The 18,901-nt window shown below is 33.6% G+C and overlaps 1 protein-coding gene across 1 annotated transcript in view; it reads right to left on the reverse strand.

Annotated features, from left to right (window-relative positions):
• The window catches only part of HACE1 (HECT domain and ankyrin repeat containing E3 ubiquitin protein ligase 1), an 86,973-nt gene that overhangs the window by 49,151 nt on the left and 18,921 nt on the right, over positions 1-18,901 (reverse strand). The window contains exons 4-7 of the mRNA XM_012651162.1: positions 11,454-11,536; positions 4,411-4,507; positions 4,143-4,244; positions 3,051-3,157 (exon numbers count right to left, since the gene is read on the reverse strand). Of these exons, the coding sequence (XP_012506616.1) occupies positions 3,051-3,157; positions 4,143-4,244; positions 4,411-4,507; positions 11,454-11,536 (389 nt within the window). The remainder of the gene's footprint in view (positions 1-3,050; positions 3,158-4,142; positions 4,245-4,410; positions 4,508-11,453; positions 11,537-18,901) is intronic.

Raw genomic sequence — 18,901 nt, forward strand, 5'->3', positions numbered from 1 at the left:
ACCTTTTGGAAAAGTTAACTACAATGACTCTCAAATTTCATGAGAAAAGAGTGAATTTGATTTCCCTGTACAAAATTACCACATATAAAAATATTTGTTTTAAATATCTGATCTAGGGAATATTTCATGAGTTATCTTGCTTTAAGATACAAAGCATTTTCTTAAACAATGGAATCTAAATATCATCGTCAATTAATAGGTGTCTAATAATTTTATATTACTTTATCCAGTTGAATCTTCTCCCAAGCTGAATCAACTGATCTAAAAAATGTCATTTTCTCACTTTCCAACCAGTGAAACATCTCTTTTGTATTATACAAAAGATCATAAAATTTAAACTTCATCATACCCTTCTCTGGGTGATAGTGAAATGATCATTTCCTCCAAAGCTCCCATATCTCAATATAAAAGTTTAAAAATCGAGTTTCCTAACTCTAAGCCCTATCAATGTACTTATCTTTGGTTTATGTAAAAGTATACTCTTATTCAGTGTTTTACTTAGCAGATAGCTGTAATTTCTCTGTTCATTTGCACATTGATAACTATCTTTACCTTCAATCATAAATACATAGAAAGGAAAATAACGCTCATTTCAATACAAACACAATATTATATGCAAAAGGACTCTCAGAAAATGTTTATTGTCTTTAGAATCAGTTAGAAAATAGGTTGCCCATTTTTCCGAAAGTATGCTGGATAACATCTCAGCATCACTAGTTAATATATATTTGAATCAGTTATTTTCTTAATGAAAATTTCTATTAAAATAGTTGGCCAAAATTACCCCACATTGTAGGTTAAGAAACATAAAATGATTCACAAGTAAACAAAAGGGAGACAATCTGCAAAAATACCATTATTTTTATGTTTATAAATCAACTGGGGGAAATAATTTGTATTTGAGATCCTCTTAAGAATTTACATTGGTAACAGTAAAATAAATTCTAACACAATACTAATAACCAATACTCACCACCCAAAAAAGATATATTTACAGGCCAAAAATGGCAATAACAACAGATTCTATAAAGCATTTAAAAGGTAGCATCATAAGTGGTGAAACAGTACAGTTTAGCAGAGTAGTTTTAAAACTTTTTGGCCATAGATTCCTTTCTCCTATCCTGTTTCTCTTGTTCCACTAATCATGTTGTCACATAGGGAAGCTAGATTGGAACCCAGAATCTGCTCTTTATTAGTGAGGATGTGAATCCTGATTTATTTACTAACTTGGCAAATCATTTAGCTTCAAATTTTTTCAGTGTAAAATACGGATAATATCTAAATCACAAAGTTAAGTTTTAAATGAAATAATGTATTTGAATGTTCCATAGCTTAGTACCTGCTTAATAAGTGATAAAGGTAAACTTAAAAAAAAAATAGATATGTAAAAACATAAATGCTTTCTGATTACTATGAAAGTGAAGACAACAGAACAAAGATTTAAGAAGAAAAAACAAGTTTTCTAATATAAGAAAACAGGTTAATTGGTATTATAAGGTTATTTAAAATAATCATCTCCACCATTTTCCACTGACATAATCATCATCTCTACCAAGTGCCAGACACTTTGCTTGGCATTTTAAGGCACCTTATTTCATTCTCACAATTCATTAAGATATTTAATACCATTTTCAAACAAAAATGGAATGAAAATCCAATAAAATCCTGACTAGACTGTAAATTCAACACAGGGAGAGACCTTGACTGTTTTATTCATGGCTTAGTGGACAGCAGGCACAGATGGCTTAGTGGACTGCTAGCAGGCACTCAAAAATACATATTAGATGAATGGGTGGAGGATGAAGGGAAACTCCAAAAAGTTAGTTCCTAAGATCACACAGTAAATGGTGATGTCTGGATTTAAGTCTGAGTCTGGCTGACTCCAGAGCCCATGCTTTTAATTAGCATGTCTGAATCTCAGAAAGGCTTCATCAAATAAAAGGATTACCGGGAGTGACTAAATAAAAGCAAAGCATTATAGAAAGCTGGAATTCAATGAATCTTAGAAGATAGAGTCTAAAAGTAGTCTCAAAGGCATAAATAGAATTTTTAAAATGGGCAAATGGTACATTGAGTGTAATTGCTAAAGAAAAACTAAACGGTTAAAAGAACACAAGAAGGTGATCTTGGTACCATGAAGTATAAGGAACCTAGTAAAGGGTCTTTTAAGTAAATAGTACAGAATGTCATTCTGAAGTATATGAAAAGTCCCAAAGAAGACTTAAACATAGGCTAACACAATGATAATGCAGCTGATTTACAGAAGTGGCATGGTGTTGGAAGGAAAAGTTCAGTCGCAACCAGAGGTGGGGGAAGATCATGACCTATCAATGTATTAAGAGTAGAAGTGATTAGTAAAAAGAATAATACAGAGGGGAAATCATCCAAATTAGAGGGTGGTCAAATTTGTAAGCTAAAAAATAACAATACATTAACCATTTCTCAAAGGCTGCTTATTTCTACTTGGAGTGGCTAACCACATAGAAAGAAGTATAGCTGCAGGAAAATGCCATATGTATAAATTCAAGTATTAATAATATAAAAGCATGAACTCCATGGACTTAGCGATGAGCCATTAAAATCAGAGAATCTTTTGGAAAGAATAAAGAACTGAACTGAGGGGGACAGTTCAGAGAGAAAATTTAATGAGTCATGAGGGTATACTGAAAGGTTAAACAGTAACTTGTACTTAGTTTTATAAATAAGTGATCAAGATTCCTGAACTTTCTTGATTCTTCTTCATGTCCATTTCCTTAACGTGACTGTCTAAGTAATTACATTAGCTTTTCATAAAATTTCAGAAAATTCTAGGCACATATGCTGAAATTCATTTGAAGTATGCTCTATTTTTAGTCTCTTTAGAGAGACTAAAGTCTCTTTAATAAGAGTTTATTACTCTGGTCCTTTTAAACAAAACAAACCACGATAAGTCAGCAAATTTTTATAACATCTTACCACTGACAAAGGGCATCCCACAGAATAAACTATTTAGGAGATGAAGCTGACAGATACTGCTACCTATTGATTTGCTTTTATTTTGAAACACTTACCTAAGCAGTTTATGACCATTTGTTGTAGCAACTTCAGCCAGGCTTGTTAGAATCTTCAGGTACTGGCTTTCACTTTGCTGAGATAAATGTTCTAGAACTTGCCGTAACTAAATTTTTTACAAATAAAAAAATGCAATTACATAATAATCCATTAAATTTTATCCAGAAATGAAGTACCTATTAGTTTAATAAGTATCTTGAAGCCAATTAGCTGAAATGAAGTCCTTTAGAGTTATTTTGCCTTGCATAAATTTAAAAGCTAATATAGAGAAAACATGAATTAAAATCTTTACTCAAAATCACCCAGTAAAAAACAAAAAATGTAGATAGGATAAAAAAAAAAATCACCCAGTATATTTATGGAAATTTAATTCCAAACTTCTAAAATTGAGAATTTTAAACTCTGCAATTTTTCTAACCATAGAGCTATTATAAATACAAAGCTCAGTAAACTAGTGATTACCAATCATAACAAGATATTGATTCCAAGATTCTTTTTCTCTTCCCATGGGGAATACTCTAGTTATATTAAGGAGCAATCAGGGTATGGCGCAGTGGCTCACGCCTGTAATCCTAGCATTCTGGGAGGCCGAGGCGGGACGATCATTTGAGCTGGGAGTTCGAGACCAGCCTGAGCAAGAGTAAGACCCTGTCTCTACTAAAAATAGAAAGAAATCAGTTGGACAACTAAAAATATATAGAAAAAATTAGTCGGGCATGGTGGCGCATGCCTGTAGTCCCAGCTACTAGGTAGGCTGAGGCAGAAGGATTGCTTGAGCCCAGGAGTTTGAGGTTGCTGTGAGCTAGGCTGACACCATAGCACTCTAGCCCAGGCAACAGTGAGAGTCTGTCTCGGAAAAAAAAAAAGAAGTGATCAAAGACCCAGAGCACAGAAGATTCATAGGGCCAAATATTAGCACAAAGTTTATTATTATATAACTCATACTTACCCTATAATGCAGACAAGCAAATTTAAATTATTAAAATATGTGTAATAATAAATGGACTTACTAAGCACATTTGTAAAATGTCGTATATGCTAGACATGAATTAAGTTTGTTCATTTATAAGCCACTTGCAAAATTACATTACCATGTTTTCTCGGAGGTCTTCATTCTGTGTCATTTGAATAATAGTCTGGAAAAGCCTGGGGTGATATTGAATTAATACTTCACAAGTCTCTCCATATCCACCCTAAAAACAACACTTAAAATTATTCAGGTTTAAAAATAAAGTCCCTTTAAAGGTCATATTATTCGCAGAATAAAAATTTTTGCATCCACCCTTTCATTGAAAAAAAATGATTTTACCATTCTCAGTTTCCATTATAAAGGGCTCAGAATATGTATTTAAAAAATACCTGTACACATAAATCCAGAGGGGTTACTCCATTTTTATCTGGCAAATATTTGGCTCCTCGTAATAGAAGAATCTGTGCTGTATCTCTCTGACCATGACTGCATAGAAATAGAAACAAATTAAAAATATAATCTTTCTAATTTAAAGTCTTTCTCTATGAATTATGGATGGTTAGTATGAATCAGTAGAAGATTAACAATTTAAAAAATTAAGAAAGGAAGATCTGAACTACATCCTCAGCAATCAGGAAAACTTTTCTCAGTGTTCAGTCATACTTTCAGTATGTGGATAAGAAAGTGACCTATTAAATCTTGGAACTGAACTTGGGTCACATTACCTACAATAAGTCACAATATTTTGGGATAAGTAACAACTACTCAGGCTTCTGCTTTATTTTTTCCTTTCACTCACTTCCTAATCTCTTTCTCAACTCTAGCCTGACCTTCCTACCATACATATCCAAGTCTCTAGACTTCTTAATGTAAAAGAACCTCAATACTCAAAACAAGAATACATTTTACGGCACTGTAATACTTTCTTAAAAAAAAAAAAAAAAAAAGAAGGAAGGAAGGAAGGAAGGAGAAAAGAAAAGTGTCAAAGTAAGAGAATTGTTGGGAGGAACACGAGACAAGGTTATTGACAAAAAATACTATCTGGCTTTCAACCTTCATTTTATCAACCCACTCAGTTTGGCTTCTGCTGACAACTATTCAGTCTGGCCTAGAACAAACAACTCTCCTATCCATGTGCTTCATTCTCTATAGAAGTGAAATTAGTAACCGCTCTTTCAGCTAGGACCAAGCTACTTTGGGGGTAGTAACCACTACAATCTAGGTCTCATTATTTAATGAGCTCATTTGATCCTAGATAAAGGGAATAAAAAATAAATTTACAATCCAGGGAGGGACATTAAAGTTTAAGGCTCATTTCAAGAAATGTCCAAGGAGGCATACAATCTGGAAGAGCATCTAACCAAAAACTTTATTTTGTAGATGAGAAAAGCAAGTAATCAAAACACTGGTGGAAACAGAACTCAGACCTCTGGGCTTCTAGACCAATACTCTTCCCACAATAACAATATCCAAGAAGGAATGTCATTTCACAAAGAGAAAGACTACACAGATTTCTCAAGAACTTATAAAAACAAACAAAACACTATTCACTCTCTTTCACAAAATGGCACTGTATGAAGAATAATTTATAGCCAATTGGAATTAAACAGTTAAAAAATAAAATGGAGTCTTAATATGAATCTAGTGCCAGAATATCCTACGTCAGTTATTGCAGGTATATCACTCTCCTGATACATGACACTTGATCTTAGCTAAAAGGCCGAAAAGCAATCCTGATACTTTGTTATAATGATTACCTTCCTTAATACAAATAGCAATAGGCCAGAACTAACTTAAGAACAATATCTAATTTACTCCAGGAAAAAAAAAAAGCAGGAAATCAAAAAATCAAGTAAATCAGCAATCCCTCTGAAAGCTACAGTAATGCTTTACTAGTGTGAAGTATTATTTGTGATTATCATCAAGTATTATTTGTGATTAAGCTGGGAGTGTTGGTCAAGATATTGTACATTATAGCTAATGGTGATTACTTTATAATTTATACTGTTCTATTCTTTCTCATGCCTAAAAGTAAACGCCAAGTGAAAAGTACCTAATTTGAGCTTAATTTATTTAGGGAGAGAATGATATCTCTGCTAGTAGCCAGGGTTCTAAGAAATCCATTTAATAAAGCTATTCCATTCAATTTTAATGATATCTCTTTTACAGTTATTTAATATCCATGTGCCCAATCTTTCCAATTGAATTATAAACTTCTTGACAGATTTGTTCCATAGCACCAAGCATGGTAGTTGGTTTATAACATGTACTCAATACAGTCAATGAACTACATTATAGGCTTTAACTTTAGATAACATTCATTTGACAAATAAAAACAATGCATTATAGAAAACAAGAGGAGACCTGAAGCACAATTTATTTAGGATCTACCACATGACAAGCATCATGCTCAGTTCTTTGTCCAAAATCTGACTTAATCCTGACGTTTATAAAATGAGTATTCTTAAATTAAGTAAGCAGGGTCATTAGCCTGAGGATGTCTTTGTACTTTTGAGTTCCTCTGTAACAAACTGCAACCTAACTTAGTAAGTAAACAAATGGAAACCTAATTAGGAGTATATTTTCTGCAACAAATATCCAGTTTCAGCCAATCAGAGACAGCCAACTCATCATATGATGACCAAATAAGGCAAATGCCCCATCACATCATTTGCAAATAATGCAAACACATACATAGCTGTACAGCCAGTCAGGTGATTTCTCTACTTTGCTTCCATATTTGGCCTATAAAAGCTCGCTGCTCACACATTGCTGGGCAGAGCTCTCTGAACCTCTTCTCATTCTGAGTGCTGTCTAATTCATGAATCATTCTTTGTGTAAATAAACTGTTAAATTGAATTTGTCTAAAGATTTTTCTTTTAATGGTATTCACCCAATTTTTCAGTTGAGAAAACCATAGCTTAAGAGTATAATGGAGCAGCTCAAGACTATCAGTTACATGGCAGAGCAGAATTTGTACCCAGATCAGTCTGACTCTAGAATCCTTCATCTTTATCATGCTTTTCCACCAAGATATATAAACATGGAGTTTGCCCTCTGTGCTTTATGCCCTCTAAGAGTAAATAATTTAGTATTCAAAAGAGTACACATGAGGATACGTGCTATGAGAACAATACAATGGGGATCACACAAATGCGTAGACAAGATCACCATGTACAAGTGGGACACTGTTCCATATATGGGATGTAAAAAAGCCTCAAAATAATTTTGTACTATAGTAAAAAAATGATAATAATTACTATAGTAAAAAATGAATAAAAAGAATACCAATACAACATTTTTAGAAAGCTGGAGTAATCTCTAAAACTACATGGAAACCTCACTTATGATCAGATGACATTTCATTTCAAAAATCGATTAAAAGCAAGAAATGATAGCTAATAACATACAAAGTATGCATAATGCAATTAGGGCCTTAAGTACCTCATCTATAACACTGCAACAGATTAAAACTATCCTATTTCAGACTTAGAGTGCTGCATAAAAGATTTTTCAGTTCAAATAACTGTAAAAATTTACTCAATAATCATTCTTTATAATTGAAGCTATTTTTATATTGATTGTGGTAATACTCTCTTCAAGAAAATGACAGTGTATTTTATGGAAACTAAGACATTGGCAAAGACTTAACTAACAAGAAACTTGTAGTGGCTTCTAAAGCACTTAGAAATAATTTCTCAAACACTTTCAGCCTCCTAACTTTGGGCTCTTTCAGCCTTATGAATTTGAGAACTTGGGCAAAGTATTTTATATATATATAATACATACAGTTGTAATATTTTTTGAAATTGCTTATGAAACAGACCATATTTTCTAAAAGTCTTTTCCTACTCTAAAAGTTGGCAATTTTGAGTTTAAGGACTGTTTACACAGCACCTTGATGTGGAGTTCTCTAACTGAAAGGAGTTGCTCGGCAGTAGCTACAAATTCATGTTCTGAATCTTAGCCCTTTCTGACTCTATTAGAAATCTCTAAAAACTCCATAAACATCTCACTAGTTAACTTGCACAACCCCAGCTAAACCCTTGGTTTTCCTAATAGAATAAAAGTTATCTACAGATACTACAGAAAATACCTGAAAATCATTATACATCCAAACCTTTATTTGAAGAACCCAGTTTAGAAAACGGGGAGCATTATGACTGAATATAAAACCAATCTAATAATTTACGGATTTGAAGTATTTGTAGCAGCCATATGAAAGACCTGAAAACAAAGGTGCATAAAGATGGCAGGGGAAAAAAAAATCAATGTGTGCCTTTTTTTACATGACAAAAAGCATGAGTTCATGAGTTACATGAATTATAATATCATGTCCAAAGTACCAAGAGAAGAAAAATGGCTGGAAAATACTTTCTGTCATAATTTTAGGTCAAAATCAGTCTGAAAATGACCTGCTCACAAAAGCACTACATTATTAAACAGTGCTCAAAATTAGAAAAGAAGCAATACAAAGAAAAAATCTGCATAATACGAGAACCATATTTCTAAAAAGAAAACCCTGTAGAATAAAGAAATGAGGACAATACAACTTTATGCTCACTGGGGAGAACGCAAGTGTGCTAGAGCTTAGTGAGCACTTACCAACTACTAAGTGCCACATACTCTGCAGGCTGCTTTACATAAGCCATCTCATTTAATTCTCACTAGGGAGATATCAGCATTGCCATTTCACAAAGAAAGAAAGAAAGCTTCAGAGGTCAAGAAACTTGATTAAATTTCCACAGCTTTGATGTTGGGACTTGAACCCTGCCTCTAAAACCTAGGCTGTTTCCCCTATATCTCAATACCATCTAAATTTAACTGCAAAATTCAAATAAAGTATGATGATATATCTAACAATATTTCTCCATCAATAAAGACATATTCAGTTTAGCCTTTTATCTTAGAACCCTATAATTTATCTATAGGGGTTAACTTGTTCTATTTCCCGTTTTCCTTTCCCTTTTATCAGAGACAACATATTTGGAATAACTTATATTTTTAATTTATACCTATATCTAGATATCACAAGTACAATTAAAAATCTGCCGGCAGATGAACCACATTCTATATCTATCATCTTTCTACAATGATGAACTAACTTTCTGGCTTTACATCTCATCACAGACTTGCTTAACCATCTTTGTTCAGAGATGTAATGTTTGCTAGATGAAAACTAAATGATAGTAATATAGTACTAGCAGAAAGTACTTCTAAAATATCCTTTTACCATATCCCTATGCTCAGACTAACTATAGGAATATCCCAGTTCTGTACAATACTAACAAACCTATATTTTTTAAATTAGTATAAATGGCATTTGTTTCGTATAAGATATTTTTCATGGTAACTCATTCATTCAAAAACATTTACTAGACATCTAAGTACAAAACACTGTACTACACATTGGACAATAAAAAAATAAACAACTTTCGCTTTCACTGAGCTTTTAGTCATTAGCAGGGAAACAGACTATAATCAAGTAAATAAACAATTACAAAATATAAAGTGCTATGAAGGAAATGACTGTGATGCTCTGATAGAAAATTTGGGGACAAGTCTACTTTGACTGGTCAGGAATTGCCTTCCTAAAAAGCAGTAACATGAAGAATAAAAAGGAGTCAGCTATGTAAAAAACCTAAGGAAGAGTATTTCAGGCAAAACAAACATCATGTGGAAAAGCCTGCTGGAAAGAGTTGGTTACATTTAGGGAACTCAGAGATAATCAATGTGGCTAAAGCACAGTGACCATGCGGGTCTCACAGGCCAGGGCAGAATTTGGATTGTATTTGAAATGCAACAAAGAGACACTGAAAAGTTTTAAATATGGGGTTTAAACGCGCAGTGACAAAAGCTGATTCTTTTTTTTTTAAAAGATCACTTTGACTGCTAACAAAAGAACAGACTGTAGGGAAGCAACAGCCTAGGAATCAAGGAGACCAGCTGAGGGAATACTGCAGTACTCTAGGCGAAAGGTAAAAACTTCAAGGTAGTTTCAGGGAGTTGGAGAGAAATAAAGATTCAGAACATCTTCTGAAGGTGGAATTTATATAACTTACTAATAAATTCCAAGTTCAGAGATAGAGAAATAAAAAATAATGATCTGGCTTCTAGTTTAAACAATTCGGAGGATAAGGGTTCCATCGATTTAAATGAGAAAGGTTTGATGAAGAAAATTTGAAGCTGTATTTTAGACATGTTAATATCTGAGGACTCTATGATACTTCTAAGTGATGATGTCAATCAGACAGATAGACATTCAATTCTGGAGCTTCAAAGAAAGGTCTGATTTAAAGATAACCCCTCAAGATAGGATATGATTTCAGGGAATCAAACGATGATAGTATTCATAAATTCAGGACACTATGGAAGGAATTGGTTTTCTAGCCAAGGAACCAAATCCTAAGGATAATGTCAGAAAATGGCTGGATTCAGATAAGATCTAGAAGTCAAAACTACTTGTATTCTAATACAAGGTTGTTCAACAGATTACATGAATTGGTCTGATCAAAGTAACATCAGAGACTCCAACAAGAAGCTAAACAAGAAGAAAAGCAGGTCTTTCAGTATAAAACAAACTTCCAAAAAAAATGATATAAAGCCAGAAAAAAGAAGAAAAAAAGGAGCTTTCTAGAGAGCTCTATATCTGTACATAAGAGCCTAAATAAATATAATTCATATAATTTAAATCAAAAGAGAAGAATCACTATAGCGTTTTGTGAAATGCAAACTACATTTACATAACATATAACACGTATGTGTATATATGTAAGGGTGTGAGCGTGACTGCATGTGTATAATTATTACATTGTGACCTCCTTAGGGACTGGGGTTTCTTTATTACTGTATCACTAATGCCTGTAACAATGCATGGCACACAGTGAGTGCTAACTTAATGTTCGCAAATTATATGAATAAGTGAACAAAATGTACACTTCAAGAAAATGAACCAAGACAGAAGTACAAAAATAACTTCATGTATAATTTAATATCTAAAAAGACTGATTCAAGATCTTGTTTTACGTTATAGACACAGAGAAAGCAAAGACATGGCTCTGGACCAAAGACATACTTCAACAGCTTATCCCACTGGAACTACCCTAGTTACTCAGTAAAGTGAACTATGGGAATTAGTGGATTATTGATTTGTCTTTTGTTAATAAGTAATTAGTCTAAAATTGAAATAACAAAGTAAATCAAAAGTTCTCACCTATAGCATAAACACACTGACAATTAAATATAACAGAAAATACTTTTCTTCATGAAGTTAAGTAACAGAACCATAATGCTGTATTTCATCTTAAAAGAGAGCACAGTATTTGTGGGAAAACAAGAGCTTTAGAAATTACACAGAAGTGTTTGTGTCTGGAAATACAGTGTATATACGACATTCTTTAATGGGAGCATCTGGAAATATACAATACCATACCTGCAAGCAAAGTACAATGGAGTGGCTCCTGATACATTTGGCCTGTTAATATCAGCACCACTGTCTAGCAAGCATTGCACTGTCTGGGGGGAAAGAAACAATTAAAAGTAAAGTCAGAGAAGTCAAACAAAAAACATTAGTTATCACAATTTTAATCCATATGAGGAAAGTTCTTCCCACAACTTGAAGCTTTAAATAGGAACTGAGCTGGCACGTGACAACTGTGATGGCTGAACATATTCACCTTTTTGGTAAGCTTGCTAAGCCTCTCAGGTACTACACAACACATATGAAATTATCAATGCAATATAAATTATGTTAACCTGGGAAGGCTTTAGAGCGGCACTATATCATAGCTAGTCAGTGTTCACATGTGGCTACTGAGCACTTGAAATGTGGTTAGTACAACTGAGGAACTGAATTTTAATTTTATTTCATTATAATTAATTTTAATCTAAATAGACATATATGTGGCTTGTGAATTGGATAGTTGATTTTAAAAACTAGAATATTTTTACCTCTAACACAAAAAATAAGTACCAGAGCTATAACTTTCTCAAAGAGCATAAGAAGTATAAAATGTTAAAAAACTAAGAAGCCCTTTTGGTATAAAATGCTAAAAAACTAAGAAGCCCTTTTGCTATTAACAGTAGCAAATATTGGCTCAGCTACTCTGATAGTCATTCATATATACTTTGTCCCCTCTAGTCCTGCAATCATTTGACTCATACTAAGATAAAGTAAGCTAATAGAAAATCTTAAAAATATATATCTGATGATTAAGGATAGGATAGGGCCCAACTGAAAACCTTAAAAAAAAAAATCTTTTCTATTTTTATTCCTATGATCCTCATTTGAGTTTCTCTTGCAAAAAGGAAGAAAACATGTAAAAATATAAATTAGTTTTTGGAATTAGATTGTTTAATATTACTTCTGGGTTTAACACACCTGTTTATCTTCATTGCTACTCTAAAACATAGTGCAATGTCAGTAAAATATAAGACTATACACCCCAGGAAGAACAAAAAGAAAGAAAATAACAGCATACTAGATAAGTCAGAAAGTTTTGGAAAGATGGCAAACAAATGGACGAATAGTAATTAACTTAGCAGATCAAAGAAAGCCGAAGTCTAACTACCTACAAATGGGGATTCCAACAACAAGCAACCTATTCTCACTATAGAATACATACACACACCCACACACACCCCCCGACAGGAACTCAAAGTACCAGGTACCTTGGAATATAGGCATGGTTATGCAGAACTAAAAACAGGAGGAACAGCTGAAAGCATATAAAAGAAACAGACCCTCCTGTAGGATTCTTCCTTCCATCCCATACAGTGTTAATCACTATCCCTCTCTACACTGTCTCAGAAAATAGGTTTAATCTCCAGACAAACTGAACACAAATACAGGCCAAGAGCAAGGATGAGGAGCCATCAACTAATGTAAATGAAAACCACCAGCCCCCATATTCTGCTAGGCTCCCAGAAACCCAGCAGCCAGGCTTAATATCTCAAGTAGAAGGAATTAAAAGTTTCCATTCTAGAGGCTGGACTGCAGAAGAGTCCTATAGATATTGGCATTACAGAGCCTCCAGTGAAATAGCCCAGTTCAAGACAATGGGTCTACAGCAGTAGTTCTAAAACAAGAGTAAGCTTCCCCTCAGGAGACATTTGGCAATGCCAAGAGATTTTATTTTCATGACCAGGGAAGGGAGAGTGTAATGGTAGCTAGTGGGTAGAGATGCAGCTAAATATCCTATGATGCACAGAACAGCCCCCACAACAAAGAATTATCAGGTCCAAAATATCAGCAGTGCCAAGGTTGAGAAACCTTGGTGTACAGCGAAGCCAAGCAGTTGACTAACTCAGTCCACATACACAATGCTTCCAGTCAACGTTTTAGTGCCTCGCTATTATACATGAATGGACAATATTTAAGATACAACTGAAGCAAGCCTCTAACACGAAAAACAAAAATTAAAACTAAAAAGAAACTCAGAAAAATAGACAATAAAGGGAACCAGAGAAAACAACAAAAATTAGAAAACTAACTAACTAACCAACTCAGAGAGAAAAGAAATATGGAACAAGAATAGGATGCTGGGGGTAAATATTCAGAGAATAAGAAATTTAAAATGACAGAAGAAATAAAAATTCAACATAAGTTTAGAAAGACAATGTTGAGGAACTCTACAAAAAAGAGTGAAAAGACAAAAAAGTAGAAAATAGGAAAGATGAGAAAATTAGTGGATCAATCCAGGGAGACATATTACAGAAACTGAGATAAAGAAAATGATGGTGAGAGACCAAGGAGGAATAACCGAGAAATAATACCAAAAAATTTCCCAGAACTAAAGGCCATAAGTTGCCAGATTTAAAAGGTTCACCAAGTGTCCAGTCTAATAAATTAAAAGACCTTCAACAAGGCACATCAAAGTGAAATTCATAATACCAAGGATATAAGATTCAGAGATAAACAGACTGGCATTAAACTTCTCAACAGCAACACTGACATCTAAAAAGTGAAAAGCCTTCAAAATTGTAAGGCAAATGACTTTGAATGTAGAATTCTATAGCCAATGACACTATTATTCATCATTATGGTATAAATTAAAAATACACTTAACTGTGTAAGATTTCAGGAAAAAAATTACCTCCAATCCACCTTTTTTCAAGAAAGCTACTGGAGTGTATCTCCTCCAAAACAAGAGAATAAACCAAAATAGATGTGGAATCCAGAATACAGGAAATTGAACACAGGAAAGACACTAAGAAATTCCCAGGTGGGCGGGGCGGGGAATGGACCTGACAGATTATCTCACGAATGTGTCCTTGTAGAAAATACTACAGAGAGATTTTTTATCGTTTCTTCTTTTTAGAGACGGGATCTCACTATGTTGCCCAAGCTGATCTTGAACTCCTGTGCTCAAGCAACTCTCCCACCTCAGCCTCTCAGGTAGACTACAGGTACATGCCACCACACTCAGCTATACTAAGAGATATCGCATAGGTGCATAGAGGAAGAACTGCTGATTCACACAAAGAAAACTGAGCAAAGCCAATTATTAACTTCAAGAAAAATAGTCATCCTAAAAAGAAAATATTATTATAGTGCACTACTTGACTGAGGAGTAAACGATGTTTTACCTACCCATATATACAATTAATATTGTCTAACCAAAGCTTATAAATCCTCACTTACCATAACAAGAAAAAATTAAGTTATAGCTAAAAGTCATAAATTGAGAAAGAGCCATAGAAGCTTATTATTTGGAAATACATACCAGAGTAAAAGCTAAAGAAGTTGAAAATTGTTGCGGCTGGTGATTATGGATTGACAAAGAACAAGGGTGGTTTAAGGCACTATCATTTTTTATTAAAAAGATTTTGTTAATAAAGTATTTGTAGTATAGTATTCATATATTGCTACTTGAATTTACTTCTATCCCAATATGAATTCTAAAATCCATGCAATACAAACTTTGTTATATAAAACTACATTATCAGCTATATAATTCTTTTACTAAAGACAAGTAGTCAAGTAAAGCTTTCAAATATGAGAACGATAAGCATTTAGGTCACTACTTTATAAGAAAAGGCTTATTTGAGCCTTTTGACTATGGTTTTCCTCTTTCTGATTTTTGAGCTAGAAGCTGTGTCCCAAAGCAGGAGTGAGATGGATAGTAGCAATAGTATTCATTCCTGTTACCGAAATTATAGAAAGTAAGTGTTCCTCCCTCAAAGGTTTAGGAAAGATGAAGGCAAATACATCAAAAATATATATTAACATGCAATTAAAACTGAGTAACCCAGAGAGAAACTGTAATAAAGTAATTTTTAACAAAACATATCATGTATTCACATAAACTATATAGTAAGACTATATGATATAACATGAATAACATTAATATGTACCCAGACACTGTGTATTTATCATTTCATTTAATGTATCCTGCGAGGAAGGTGATATTCTTTCCAATTCTATAAGCAGGAAACTGAGTCTCAAAGAGGTCAAGTCATTTGCTCCCCAACACACAAATAAACAGTGAAACAGGGATTAAACCTAAGTCCATATTCACAATCATTATTCTATTTATCAAAAAGTAGGCATTCTAATTTTCTTGAATTCAGATTACTAAATAGTATTATAGCTAATCTGACATACCTTCATAAATATTAATCATAGATAATCTGCTAATTTCCCACTAAATAACTATTAAAGAGTTAAGCTCAAGTGCCTAGACAGCTATTTGTGTTTAGTTTTAAAATAATGCCATTTTTAAAACATATACTTTTTATAGTACCTCTACTTTTATTTGTACTATAGAGCTAACAGTATAAAAACAATTGAGCCATTAGGCTAACACATTCCTCTACTGTTCTCAGTGAAGTGGTGAGATGAACTTTGAGCAAATCACAGCAAAAAAGCATGATTTACAATACAAACTGTCAAATGTTCCTGTCACATCCTTGCATATCCTACAAAGACGTTAAAAATCATTCCTTAAGAGAGAAAAACACTTAATTAAGGAATTGGAAATCGCTTGTTCCAGCATTTTATTTTCCATTTAGAAATCTTTCTGTTTTCTGTTTTAATAAAATTATCCTAATTAAGAGCCACAAAATATGCACCTATTAATTTTTTTTTTTTTTTTTGAGACAGAGTCTCACTGTGTTGCCCGGGCTAGAGTGCCGTGGCGTCATTCTAGCTCACAGCAACCTCAAACTCCTGGGCTCAAGCGATCCTCCTGCCTCAGCCTCTGGAGTAGCTGGGACTACCGGCATGCACCACCATGCCCAGCTAATTTTTTCTATATATTTTTAGTTGTCCAATTAATTTCTTTCTAATTTTAGTAGAGACGGGGTCTCGCTCTTGCTCAGGCTGGTTTCGAACTCTTGAGCTCAAACAATCCGCCGGCCTCGGCCTCCCAGAGAGCTGGGATTACAGACGTGAGCCACCGCGCCCGGCCAATATGCAACTATTAAAAGAACATATTTTTTTAAAACTTTCAATTGCTTCACCTGCAGATAAAATGTTGCCTGATGAAAAACAAAAACATCTACTAAATGTATAAAGGAATAAATAAGATAAAATGTATAAAGGAATTTGAATGTGAAGAATAAAAAACTGTCTTGCAGCAAGCCTAAAATAAGTACAAAATCATCAATATTTGTGGTTAAAAAAAATGTGCTTGCTAGTTTCTTTTTGTAAAAGCTCTGAAACAGGAAGGGAAAAGATAATGAAGGATTCAGTCAATTATTGATTAAATGGCATAATAGGAGAAGCAGCTAGAAAGTCACAAACAACTTTAATCGCAGTGTAAAGAAAAACCTCCAGTCATTTCTCTGAGGGGGGTAAGGAAAGATAATTCGAGTACAGAAGGGACCTAAGATGTACTCACCTCAACAATTAGCAGACTGCATGGTGGTGAGTAGTAAGGGAAATAAACCAGGTCTATTTGATGTTGGACCAGGGGCACAAAGGCTGTAACACTTACCCAACTCACCCTATTACTATTCTGGCAGTTCCTACTGAGCCCTGTTGGGGAGGTGAGCCCTCCTGGGCTCCTTCCTACACTCTCAACTGGACATAGGCCTGTGTGCCAAATGGATTCTCATTCCCAAATAATCCAGAGTTATAATATATCAACGGTAAAGCAAAAGTCTACCCTCAATGACAAATTATTTTCTTGGGGACGATATACACAGGTTATCACATGAAATATCATGAAGGATTAACAGCTATACAGAATTGTAATGACATATTTGTTGCCTGGCCTTAACAACTGGAATTTTATTGATAACAGAGTTTCAAGACTCAGGTATACACTCTTCGAAAGTACTACAGAATAACAAGTGTTTTCAACTACACAAAAACTGTATATAGTATACAGAGGGTAAACTCAGGTGAAGGAAAAACATTCTCTGAGGATTTATTAAGTTAAAATAAATACATAAAAGCTCTTGAAGAAACAATACTACTTGAGGATTTTAAATTATATGAAAACATAAAGCACAACATAATTGAAGAGAAAAAAGTCTTGATTCAACTTTTAGAATCCCTAAAAATTCTCAAAAGTAGAGATTTTCAGCAATCGATACAAATAAATCAGATACAACCTTTTATAAGAATCAGCACTATCAATATACACTTCAATTAAAGATACAAAGAAAAAAATGGCAAACATTCAGAAATGCAAAGAAAACTGCAGAAAATACTGGTCAAAATGATACTGCATTTGAGTTGTACATTCCAACTTTTAACAAAAATTTCATGTCTATTATGTGCTACGCACTACTTTAGATGCTAGAGCTACAACAATGAGCAAAATGGACAAAAATCCCTGCCTTCATAGTTTGCATTAAAATGGAAACAGAAGACCAAAAGGCAAAATATAAATAAGCAAAATATGTAATGTACTTAGATGGTGATCAGTACTATCCAGAAAAATAAACAAGGATTCTCTTATGATTTGGATTCAATTTATTTTAGCAAATTTCTTGCCCGTAAAACCCTACACACAAATACTTCTGTGAACCCTGTGCACTGGACAATAAACCACAAAGTCCAAATAACATAATAAATGTGATTTACATTGATGATCATAATTTCTTCTGTTTTCAAAATTTTATGGCTTCTCATTTACTTGCAAAATGTAAGCTCAGTTGCTTATAATTTATTAAATGTAAACATGTAAAAGTATACAAACACAAATATCTATGACTGGTAGCTGATTACCTATATATTTTTCAAATTTATCCAACACACATAATTTTAAGAGCTACAATGAACTGAAATCATTTTGTGCCTAAAATTAGGTCAGCAAAATAACACACTTTAAAAAACTCAGAAGTTTGAATTCCCTGTCCAACTCCCCACCCCTACCATCACCATTAAAAAAAAACAAAACTATTCTCCTAGTCCTTGATTATCTAGAATGGGGTTCCCTCCTCCTTAAAGAATAAGAAATTGCTGAGGAGGAACCTAGAAAGAAAAGCACTGGGGATTTTCATAAGGCCTTTAGGAGACCCTTAAGAAGAAACAACACATTCAAGACTTCATAACCTTTCAAGTAATAAAACAATATCCTGAGTGGAAAACTAATGTACAAAGCTAATGTGTGGGTCAATCTCAAAAGTCATTTAATTGAAGGCAGTGACTAACTAAGACCATCTGTGCCCAATACACTGATAAATTACAAAGCAAGAAATCCAAGGCTCTACTTTATCAACGTCAACTCTCAAAACAACACTGATCAAAGTAAAAAAGAATAGATATTCAATAATAAAACTATAAGTAAAAATCAAAGTTGTGGTATTATCATTTGCTAAAAGGAGACCAAACAAAAAAAGCATCCTAATTTTATTTTTTATTAAAACTAATTCTGATGACAAGATTTATGGCAACGCACAAATAATTTATACACTAAGGAAAATTGC

This window comes from Propithecus coquereli, unplaced genomic scaffold (assembly GCF_000956105.1).
Source record: "Propithecus coquereli isolate 6110/MARCELLA unplaced genomic scaffold, Pcoq_1.0 Scaffold35, whole genome shotgun sequence".
Taxonomy (NCBI): domain Eukaryota; kingdom Metazoa; phylum Chordata; class Mammalia; order Primates; family Indriidae; genus Propithecus; species Propithecus coquereli.